Raw genomic sequence first — 12144 nt, forward strand, 5'->3', positions numbered from 1 at the left:
TAGTGTTTTCACTGGTTTTTAATTGTTTTTTCTCTCAGCTGTTCTGATTGGGTGCTTTCTGTTGTCCTGTCTTCTAGGTCACCTATTCGTTCCTCTGCATTATCTAGTCTGCTTTGCACAGCCTTTAGGTCAGCTCTCATCTCAGCAAATCAGTTTACTAATTCTACGTGGTTCTTCTTTATAGCTTCTATTTCATTTTTGACATATTTTATATCTCTAAACACTATTTCTTTTAGTTCCTTCAGTACTTTGATCTGTCCTATTTTGAAATCTTGATCTAGTAGTCCATCAATGTGTATTTCCTTGATCGTGCTTTCAGGGGATTTCTCTTGATCTTTTAATTGGGAGTGGTTCCTCTGCTTCATTTTGCTCATATCTCTCTGGCACTGTGGCTGGTGGCCAGTGGGCCGCTCCCCCTCCCGATGCCGCAGTCAGATGCTGCGCTTGGGTGAGGCAGGTGGGCAGATTGTGCTCCCTCCAAGCACCATGGTCAGGTGCTGTGTTCCTGCCAGGAGGGTGGGTGGCCCCTGCCCTCTCCCAGCACCGGTTGCTCCACTGCTCTGTGCAGCTGCCCACTCTGCCTTGGGTTGGCGCTCCATAGGCAGGCTTGAGGAAGACCGTGGAACATCCCAGCCCCTGCTCTGTGCCAAATCTCAGCTCCTTGTTTGTCTTGGCGGTGCGCGTTCTCTGAGGTGCCAAGGCAGAAAGATCCTATCTGCCTCGGGCTGTAAACAAGTCTCAGTCCTGCCTAGGAGGTTGCGGAGCCCCCGGGTGCAGATTCAGGTCTCTGCCCCGCCCCCACCCGGGCACTCACACTCGCACCGGAGGAGATGGCAGCTGTGGCTGTGCCCTGCCTCCCTTCTCACGAGAAGCACCAGTAATGGCACCGGGGGTCTGAGGAGACAAAGGCTATGGCGCCCCTCCCCCCAGGGCACATCAGCCTTGTTGCTTTGCTTTTTTCACAGTTTATGGGGGACTGAGGTGGTTCTGCTCCATATCCCCTCCCAGCCACAGCACACAGCACCCTGCAGTCCCCGGGGGCTGCCTCAGTGCAGCCACCCCGTCCTCTGCCCGGCTTGGGCAGCCTGTCCCGGCCCCCAGCCGCCAGCTTGTGTCTCGGGCTGGGTGTCGCAGGGACCCTTTGTGCCCGTTTAACTTAGTTCTGTCGGTCAAGGGATGCTCAGGGAAGATCTGAGCCTCAGAGGCTCCCCCTCTGTCCTGTTGGCCTCTCCATTGGAGGGGAGAGACCCAGTGAACAAGAGCTAGTCTCCCTTTGCTGCTCCCTCCCCGCGGGACTGGTCCTGCACTGTTTTGTTTTTTCTTCTTTCTTTTTTCCTTTTCTCCTACAAGACTTTCAGTGTCTTTGTCTTTCAAAGAAGGTGATGTTCTGTCAGAGTTCAGCAGGTGCTCTGGTTGGCTGAGTGGGTCCGTAGATGTGAGTTTTGGTGTATTTGTGGGAGATGGTGAGCTACAAGCGTCCTACTCCGCCATCTTGCTTCTCTGTTACTGAGTCTCCTTTTGGCAGTGTCAGAGATGAAATACAGTTTTTGGACAGAAGATTCTCTTCTGTCTGTAAAAAGTACAAGAGTCACTTTTAAGCCAAGAAGCGAAATGCACTTTTCTCTTGAGTTCTTAGACTCAAGCTTGAGAGATTAATGTTTATTTTTAAAAATAAAGTAGACTTTTGTCTGGGATAGTTCAGACATGACAAGCTTTTCAGATCCTGAGTTTATTTATATGCCTCGACCCTGTGACCTTCATTTGGTGGTGCTATTTATCATAGCAAAATTTTGAGCAAAAAAACTGAATGTCTGGAAATAAAATTTTTGAGAAATTTTTAACAATATGAGATGGCTTCAGCAATGCATGAAACTAAATATTAAGTGTGGTCTCAGTTAAAAAGAAAAAAATATTATGTGGAAAACATATTGGAAAAAATATCTCAAAAATGTTTATAGTGATTTGAGAAGTCTTCATTTTCTTCTTAAAATTTTATTTTCCAGATTTTCTATAATGAGCATGTACTTTCCAAATTTGATAAAATTATTTAATACAAACATAGCCTCTCCAGTTCTTGTACTCTTTGACACTGTGATGTTAAGTTAAAAAACAAGAAACAAAAAACCAGTTCTCTTGAGTCAGTGTTACTGCAGTGAGTTTATTTTTTGGATTAAAGAAATTCATGCTTTCTCTTCTTAGTTAAGGTAATTGCTCCTCGCAGAGAACCTGCTATTTACTTCATGTAATTTTTCTTTTCGATTTTGGATTTATTTCACTTTCAAGATAAGCTGACAGTGTGACAGTTTCAGAGTTGTCACCTCTCCCTTTATAACCATGTCAAGAGAATGCCCACAACTGGCAGCAAAGTATCACCTTCAGGCGGTGTCAGCGCCTCTTCATCGGTGTTTAAACGCAGCAGGTAAAGGAGGGAGTCTGCTGGTTCGGTGTCCCTCTAAAGGACCTTCTTCCATGTTTTGGATTTAAATGACTTAAGTCTGATAGAATACAAACTTGTGGTTGCCAAGGGGCCAGGGGGTGGGAAGGGACAGGTTGGGATTTCAAAATTTGTAAACACTGACAGGCATATGCAGAATAGATAAACAAGGTTGTACTGTATAGAACAGGGAAATATATACAAGATCTTGTGGTAGCTCACAGTGAAAAAAAAAATGTGACAATGAATATATGTATGTTCATGTATAACTGAAAAATTGTGCTCTATACTGGAATTTGACACAACATTGTAAAATGAGTTCAACTCAATAAAAAAAAATTTTAAAATAATAAATAAATAAACGACTTAAGTCTGTGGTAATTCACCACCTTTAGTTTTACTTTTTTCCCCTCAACTTTTTATTTTGGAAATCTACTTCATAAAAGTTCCAAGAAGAGAGCATTGCACCACCCCTGTCCACTTCACATAGATTGAATTACTGTTAACATTTTAGCATGTTTACAGTCTCTTTCTCTCTTTCTACACACGTACATATTTTTTCTGAAGCATTTGAGAGTTAGTTGTGGGCATCAATCTAATATGCAGACTTTATTCAAATTTCTCTTACTTGCCCACAGAATTTCCCTTACAGCTGTTTTTTAAAAATCGAGAATCCAGTCAAGAATTATGCATTGCATTTACTTGTTATGTCTTTTTAATTTTCTTTAATGTTGAATAGTTCCCTAGCCTTTCGCCTTTCACTGATGTTTTTGAAGCCTGGGTTATAGAATGTCCCTCAATTTGTATTCGTCTAACTGTTCCCTCATGAGATCTAGGGAAGCATTTCAGCAGGAATACTACATACAATGATACATTTTTTTTATTCTCTCTGATTTGAGCCACATGTTATCAGTTTATTCCATTATAGGTGATGTTAAATTTGCTCATTTGATTAAGGTGGTAGCAGCCATATTTCTCCACTGTAAAAGTTATGTTCCTCCCTTTGTAATTAATAACTAATCCGTAGAAGATCATCTGACACAGTGTGAATACCTGTTTCCCAGTAGTCCTTTGTACTGTGGTTTCGTATCCATGGATGATTCTTGCCCATAAAATGGTGACCTTCTATTTTTTTTGTTGTTGTTTCTGATTTGTTAGTTGGTATTCTTCTGTAAGGAAGAGTTTTCTTTTCTCCCTGCCTCATCTCTTTTTAAAAAATAGTTAAGGGTCAGTACAGATGGACAGATATTTTTTTTATTCAATAGGTGACCAAACATTCCTGTCCATTTTGATGCTTAAATTTTCCCAGATTTGGTTAGTGAGTTTAGTTGTATTTTAATGTCCTAAAAGATGAATTATCATATTTTATCAATTTCAAGATGCACTTTTTTCACATTAAGAAAACTTTTATTTTAGAAATCTTTTTCACATTTTAACAACTCTGATACCTAGATGCATCTTGCGATCATTGTTGGCCAGGTAGCAATCATGGCATTGTCCGTGCCTGCAAATGAGCATTAAAACTTGTAGAATGGATGTTAGTGACCTAGAAGAAAATCATGAAGATATTAGTAGAGTGGAAAAAGAATATACAGACAATATATTATGGCAAAACATGGATATCAGTAATGGTACTGAAATGTTTCAGAAGAGTTAGACATTTAGTATGAAGTTTTAATTCTTTATCCTGTTTATTCTAATTATTTAGCTTATATAAAGAATGATATATAACAAAATTATATAAGTAAATCTAAGAGAGCTCTTTAAATACTTTTTTAAACTTGATTTTAAAACTTTTTATAGGGAAATTTTCAAACGCATCTACCAGGAATAGTATAATGAACTCCTGTGTACCAATCACCTAGACACAACTCTTGACTCTGCTATTTTCATTTAATCTAATCTTCAATTTTTCATTCATTAATTTAAAATTAAAATTCTAAGTGATAATATTTCATAGGTTACTTGGCAGTGGGTTTTTTTTTCCTCAATGATTCATAAAATAACAATGTGTGTTTATAGTCAGTGAAATGTTCCATAAAATATTGTATTTGAATGGTGCCATATTGTAACCATATTGATTTTCTAGTTTTAGCTGTTACCAAACTTTTTACTAAAACTTTCCTTAGGCCCACTTTCTTCTATTCAGTGAAGTTCCAAGTGTGGGTAATTTTGGTTTTTGTTCTTTAGAGATTCCAGAAAGTGACATGGTGCCTGGGACCATTTTGGTGACAGAAGAAGAACTTAGTAGTTGTACTGAGGATGTATTTAAGGTTGGTAATTTGAGTCACTAATGTTTTTAGGTAATATTTGTGCTTAGTCTTTTAAAATAATTTTGCCTTTTTAAACTGGTACTTCAGGAATTAGAATGACTAATCTTAAATTCCAAACTATCAAAATCTTTTTACTTGAAAACTGGAAACTATAAGCTGTCAGTGGAAAAAAGTGGTACATTTTAAAACTCTGTCAATTTCATCATTTACACTTAACGTTGAACAGTTCAAATTCTCTAAGTGGCACATGCCACTGACGAAAGCATGGCTTTTGAAGAAATTGACAAAGGCATTTACAATACTGTAAGCTTCTTAAAAGTGTATGATTTTATATATATATATGTATTTCAATTGAAGTATAGGTGATTTACAATGTTGCATTAGTTTCAAGTATATAGCAGTGATTCAGTATATACATATACTGAATATATATATTATGTATATATGTATATATTCTTATATGTGTGTATGTATGTATATATATATATGTATATATTCCTTTTCAGATTCTTTTCCACTATAGATTAGTACAAAATACTGAATATAGTTCCCTGTGCTATACAGTAGGTCCTTGTTGTTAATCAATTTTATATATAGTGGTGTGTATCTGTTAATCCCAAACTCCTAGTTTATCCCTCCTTCTCCCCCTTTCCCCTTTCATCACCAGAGTTTGTTTTCTATGTCTGTGAGTCTATTTCTGTTTTGTAAATAAGTTCATTTGTATCATTAAAAGTGTACGATAATATTGAATCTACTTTATAATTTTGATAGAATCATCATCATAAAGAAGGAAGTTTGAATAAAAGAATCCTGCAAATGACTAAATATATACTGAAAATGAAAAAATATTTATATAAATTGTATGGTCTCTATGATTACAATCTTATAAATATATATGAAGTACATATTTTTAGACAGAAATGGAATCCATTGTGTTAGATCCAGATGGCATTTAACTCTTTAAAGTTTATTTCAATAAATTTATAATAAATACTATTAAAGACATTTATACTAGTAAATAGCTTTCAAAATTATATTTTATGTAACAGGGTGCAGCCACTTTAGAAAATAGTTTGGCAGTTTCTCAAAAAGTTAAATGTGGAGTTATTATATGACCCAGCAATTTCACTCTTAGGTATATACATGAGAGAAGTGAAAACATGTTCATGCAAAAACCTGTACATGAGTGTTCATAGCAGCATTATTCATAAGAGCCAAAATGTGGAAACAACTGAGATGTCTGTCAACTGATAAATGAATTAAGAAATGTGCTATATCCATATAATGGAATATTTTTCATCCATAAAAAGGAATTAAGTATGGATAAATGTTGAAACATGGATGAACATTTAAAATTATAATTTTTTTAATTTTAAAAGACACCAGACCCAAAAGACCATCCATTGTATGATTCTGTTTAAATGAAATGTCCAGAATAGGCCAATTCATAAACACAGAAAGTAGGTTAGTGGTTGCTGGGGGCTGGGGCTGGGGAATTGGGAGTGACTGATTATGGGTGTGGGGCTTCTTTCTGAGGTAAGGAAAATGTTCTGGAGTTAGATAGTGGTGGTGGTCATACAACCTTGTGAAAACCACTGGATTTTACATTTTAAGAGAGTAAATTTTATGGAATGTGAATTACATCTCAAAAATTTTTATTCCTTATTTCTTATTTCTTTTTTATGGTGGTAAATTAAACATTTTAGAGTAAACTTTAAAAGTTTAGTCTGTTATAAAATAGGTCTAACATACTAAAAAAAAAAAAAGAGTAAAACATTCATGCACCAGCCACTCAGCTTAAAAAATTAAATATTATCCAGAAATTGACACAACATTGTAAACTGACTATACTTCAATAACATATATATATATATAAAATTAAACATTATCAATTCATTTGAAATCCTCTATCTACACATCCATGATCACATTTCCCTTGCTTCCCACCCAAAGGGAACCACTGTCCTGAATTTGTATTTATTATTCCTTAAGCTATTTTTAGTATTGTTATGCATGATCTTAAATATTATTTAAATAGCATTGTAATATATCTGACTTTAATCCATTCATTTCCACTGCTAGATGTTGTTCCATTATATGACTATATTACCATTTACTTGCTTATTCTTCTCTTGATAGACATTTGAGTTGTTCCCAGAGAGTTTTGTCAATCTGTTAGGTGTGTTGTGGTTTTAGGTAGCAGTTAGCTCTCTTACTATTAGTGAGGTTGAACCATTTTGTGTGCTTTGGTTCATTCATATTTTCTCTTCTTTAAATTGCCTGTTTATATATTTTGCCTGTTTTAATAATGGGGTTATTTGCCTATGTAAAATCTTTTTAGAGTAAATCTTTTTTTTTTATAAAACAGCTTTATTGAAATATACTTTACAGATCATAAAATAATGTTTTAAATATAATTCAGTGATTTTTCCATAAATTTATAGAGTTGTGAAAACATCACCACAGTACAGCTTTAAAGCATTTCCATCACCCCAAAAAGACCTCTTTGTGCCTATGTACAGCCATTCCCACCCCCAGTCCCCAAGCAACCACTAGTCTGCCTTTATCTCTATGGACTTGCCTTTTGTGGATATTTTGCATGAGGGAATCATGCAAAATATATTATTTTGTAACTGACTTCTCCCCCTTAGCATCATGTTTCTGAGAGTCATCCAGGTTGCTGCATATATCAATATTTTGTCCCTTTATATTGCTAAGTAATATTTCATTTTATGAATGTATACCATATTTTGTTTATTTGTCATCAGTTGATGGACATTTGGATGTAGAGTAAATCTTTTTCTAGACAGCTTTATGAGATATATTTTACATATTCATCCATTTACAGTGTGCAAAATTATAAAATAGCCAGGTGTGGAATGTTAGAAAGACTTGAAAGTGCTGGTGGGGGTAGGACTAATTATGACTAAATTTTGATATGGACCCCTCAGAGTATTCCATAGAAGTCAACAAATTGCTTTCAGAGGAAAAAGAAATCAAAGCAGCTTCTTTCTGGCAAGTTAATTAGCCTCTAAAAACCAGACAGATCGAGAAATAGTGAATCCTGCCATTTCTCCTCTTCTTGCCCCCCCAAAGCAGGGGAAACCCTTCATAGTTTGGTGAACAGTTTGGCAAATTAAAAACTTCCTGGAGAGGCAAGCAAAACATTAGTTTTTTGTAGACACTTGATTATGCCCAAGGACTGGGACTGAAAGCAGGAAGGGGTGTAGAAGGGTAATTATTCTCTCTACAAGGTTTTGGCAACTCAGCTGCAGTGGGGAAACAAAGGAGATGTGTATGTTGGAGGAAAATGGTAAACACTGTATAAAATTTAGCAACAAAGGATATGTTGCCTTTACTAACTTTCTGCTGATACTAAGTTATAGAGTACAGCTCAATGGCGGGAAATAAGGAGAACATCTGGGATGGTTGAATTGATCCAGCAACTCACTTGGTAACAAGAAAGTGCAGGAGAGTGTTTAATTTTAGAGAGGCATTTTGGAACATTTCCAACTCTGATTTTCTCTCTGTCTCTTTTCTTTTTAACAGATTTGTTGCGATGGAACTCACCTACCGCACAGTTCACCCGTTTAGAGTGCTCAGTTCAATGTTTTTGATATATTCGCAGGGTTGTGCAACCATCACAGCAACCTAATTTTAGAACATTTTTGCCCTCCCCTAAAAGGCCCCCATAACTATTAGCTGATCCCATTCTCCCCACTTTGCATCCAGCCCTATGCAACCGCTAATCTAATTCCTGTCTTTATAGGTTTGCCTATTCTGGACATTTCATATAAATGGAACATATAATATGTAGTCTTTTGTAGTTGGCTCTCCACTTAGCATAATGTTTTTAAGATTCATCTTAAAGTATCGTGAAGCAGTACTGCATAGCTTTCAGTGCCAAACAGTATTCTGCGGTATGGATCTACCACACTTTGTTACCTTTTTATCAATTGATGGAAATTTGCATTCTTTCCACATTTTGGCTATTATGAGCAATGTTGCTGTGGACATTCATGTGCAGGTTTTGTGTGTATGTGTGTTGTCATTTCTCTTAGGTGGGCACCTAGGAGCAGAACTGCTGGATCTTTTGGTGACTGTTCAATCTTTTGAAGTACTGCCAGATCCTTTTCCAAGGTGGCTGCACCATTCTACTTTCCCACCAGCAATCTATGAGGATTCCAATTTATCCACATTGTGGCCTACGCTTGTCAATATCCTTTTAAAAAAAAACAAAAAACATTCCTAGTAGGAGTAAAGTAGTGGCTCATTGTGGTTTTGATTCACATTTCCCTAGTGGCTGATGATGTTGAACAGCCTGTCATGTGCTCGTTGGCAAATTGCATGTCTGCCTTGGAGACATTTCTGTTAAGATCCTTTACCCATTTTTAAATTGGGTTGCCTTTTTATCATTGGTGGGTTGCAGAATGGGGCTCATTCTCACCAACAGCTCCAAAGAAATCCTCCTTGTCAGTCTCCCCTCGGTCTCCACACCTTTGGTCTTCTCTGCCCTCTTTCTGAATGAGGAGCTTTTATAGTTTTGTTCTCACCATAGTCTGGTATCCTTCTTTGGAGTTTTAAGTCTGTTTAAGTCTATGGCACCTCACTTGACATTTCCAGTTTAATGTCTCATGTCACCTGTGTGATGACAGCTGTCCATCTGGCTGCCATCTCAGTCTAACTGCAGGGCCCCTTAATTCCTCAGAACCAGTTTCATCTTTGTTTTATACAGTCCTGATCAGACTGCTTATCTGATTTTTAAGACCATAGCAGAATTAAAAGTAACAAATTAGAAGTTAGACTAACTAAGGGACAAAGACAAGAGTAGAGGAGCAAGAAAAGAGACAGAAAAAAATACCCCCAAAGGGTATATATTTGAAAAGCAGAGCAAGTTGGGGCTGGTATGTTCAGTGTACGTCATTTAAAAAGGCAGGGATTGCGTATAACTCATTTTAGAGATACTTCCTTCCAAAAGAGTTAAAACATAAATACATTTTACATTTAAAGGGATAAACTCTCAGCTCTGTGAATGAAAATTTTATGGCAGGACAGTTACAAGGGAAGGCCTTTTTACACTGGCATCCTTCACACACAGCAGGGAGTGGAGTGGCGTAACTCTGGTGGGCCAGCTGGAAAGTTCTCAGCAAGACAAGTGTATATACAGGTGTTGTCGGATTGAATTGAAAACTTGGAGTAGCACCTTGTACTTCATCTGCATAAATAATTCTCATCATTTCTATGTGTGTACCTTATTTCTGGTAAAAAAAATTATCTAAGCCAAAAAAGGGTGTGCACCTCCAATAGCTTTTAGTCCGATGGCTTCCCATTCTGTCTCCTTCTGCCTCTGTGTGTCTGGGCCCAACCTCCAGAAGGCTTGCATGCCTTTGTCCTCCCTGGTATGAGGGGGATTAATGTTTTTTCTTTGCCTGGAGAGGTGAAGAGAGGCTAAGATTGCATAGAGATTGGTTCTGGTTAGGGCAGGGTAAAAGAATACCAGTTCTTTCTGATTTGGACCTTTTCTTGCTCTTAAGGGAACTGGCCAGAATCTGATACTGGAGGCAGAGGGATGTTACTTTTAGTATTCCTCACAGTGCTTGCTCAAGGCCCCCTGAAGGCAGAAATTTTAGGGTAGGAAAGTCTACGAGGTACCTAATTAGTTTATTTTCTACATTCTCATTTCCATTTTATCTCTGTGTTTCCTGATTCAGGGAGTCTTTACTTTAATTATCCAAGTCTTTCCCTCCCCCATCTAATCTTTTTTTTTTCCAAAATTTTCTCTTTTTTTAAACATTTTTTTTATTGAGTTATAGTAATTTTATAATGCCCCCCCATCTATCTTAATGAATTTCTAATTAAAGTTTCTCTGTCAGATTGACTGGTGGACTCCTCCTTCTGAATTTTTAATTATTTGTGTAGAATTAATTAGAATATTACAATCTTAGAGCTGGAAGGAACTTTAGAAATAATTTAATATAACCCTTCTTTTTTTTTTTAGTAGACTTTATTTTTTAGAGCAGTTTTAGGTTCACAGAAAAATTGAGTGGAAAGTACAGAGAGTTCCCATGTATTCTCTGCCCTCACATTTGCACAGCCTCTCCCACTATCAACAGCCCACCTCAGGTGGTGTATTTGTTACAGCTGATGAACTTACACTGACATGTCAATATCATCGTAAGTCCATAGTTTACATTGAGGTTCACCCCCTCATGTGGTACATTCTTTGGATTTTGACAAATTAATCCCTCATTTTATAGTAAAGGAAACAAAATCCAAAAGACTGTGAAGTCATTGTCCCAAGTCATTCTAGTGAGTGGCAGAGCTGGTCCAGTATCCGGGACCAGTATTTCTTTCTGTCTTTCTCTCGCTCGCTTTCTTTGTATAGAAAAGATAATATTTGTACATGGTACAAATTTAGCAAGTGCAAAAGGCTCTCCAGTGAAGAGTTAATCTCCTTCCCACCTATGGCCCCTCCCTAAAGGCAATCATTCTTTCTGGATGTTTTCATCTCCTATTGAACTGTGACCTTGAATAACATGGAAAGGGCTATAAAAAGTATCCTTCAAGGATGTGGAGATTCAAGCATTAGATTTTCTAAATGTTTCAGTTCGGATTCTGTGGTATCCCGCAGTGAAAAGCAGCTGACCATTTGAGTCAAATGGACCTAGGTTGGAATTTGGCTCCAGGGTTGACTATCCATGTGACTTTAGGTGACTTAAATTTGACACCTTGAGTTGCAGGTGGATAAATAATGTAAATTTTGGTAGGTTCATTACATTCATTAGCACGTAATAGGTGTTCAAAAACCTGTCAGTTCCCTTTCAGTTCAGGAAACCTCTCTTTTAGAAAGACAATTTGAAGCATTATGCTCTGAAAGCATGCGTAGTGCAAAATACTATATTAAGTAACAACCTGGTTCTTTTGCTTCTCACAAGTCTTAATTAAACTCAGTAAATGCATTAGAAGTTCTGGAACACTGCTATCAAAAGGATCACTGTGATATTTTGAAGGCAGCATTTGACTAGTTTAATCTTCAGCAGGAGTAAAATCAAGTTCCAGCCTATACTGACTTTCAAAGTTAGGATGCAGTCAGCTTGACTGTGGACAGGCTCATCATGTTTGTATTTCCATACATGTACATCCCTGCTGAAGATAAGGCCATACATTAAGAAAACTGTTTCATTTACAGTAGCATCAACAGGAATAAAATATTTGGGAGTAAATTTAACATTTGCATATGGCTGTATATTTTACAAAATGTTTTAATATGAATTGTCTTAACCGATCCTCATGCTAAAAACTTAATGCCTACATTATACATGAGGAAACTGGGACCTAGAGAGGTTTAAATGTCTTATCCATGTTCACTCACTTAGTATGTGGCTTTGGGCAATCACTTAGGTGGCAGAAGCAAAATTCACAGCCACCTTTCCTGAT

The 12144-nt window shown here is 37.0% G+C and overlaps 1 protein-coding gene across 9 annotated transcripts in view; it reads left to right on the forward strand.

The window, feature by feature from the left end:
• The window catches only part of LOC106730527 (anthrax toxin receptor-like), a 58539-nt gene that overhangs the window by 9691 nt on the left and 36704 nt on the right, over positions 1-12144 (forward strand). For all 9 annotated transcript variants that reach the window (XR_004324061.1, XM_032491759.1, XM_032491755.1 and 6 more), the window contains one exon: positions 4625-4707. Coding sequence is in view for 4 of the 9 variants with exons in the window: in XM_032491755.1 (XP_032347646.1) it covers positions 4697-4707 (11 nt within the window). In the remaining 5 variants the exon portion in view is untranslated. The remainder of the gene's footprint in view (positions 1-4624; positions 4708-12144) is intronic.

This window comes from Camelus ferus, chromosome 11, assembly GCF_009834535.1.
Source record: "Camelus ferus isolate YT-003-E chromosome 11, BCGSAC_Cfer_1.0, whole genome shotgun sequence".
Classification (NCBI taxonomy): Eukaryota; Metazoa; Chordata; class Mammalia; order Artiodactyla; family Camelidae; genus Camelus; species Camelus ferus.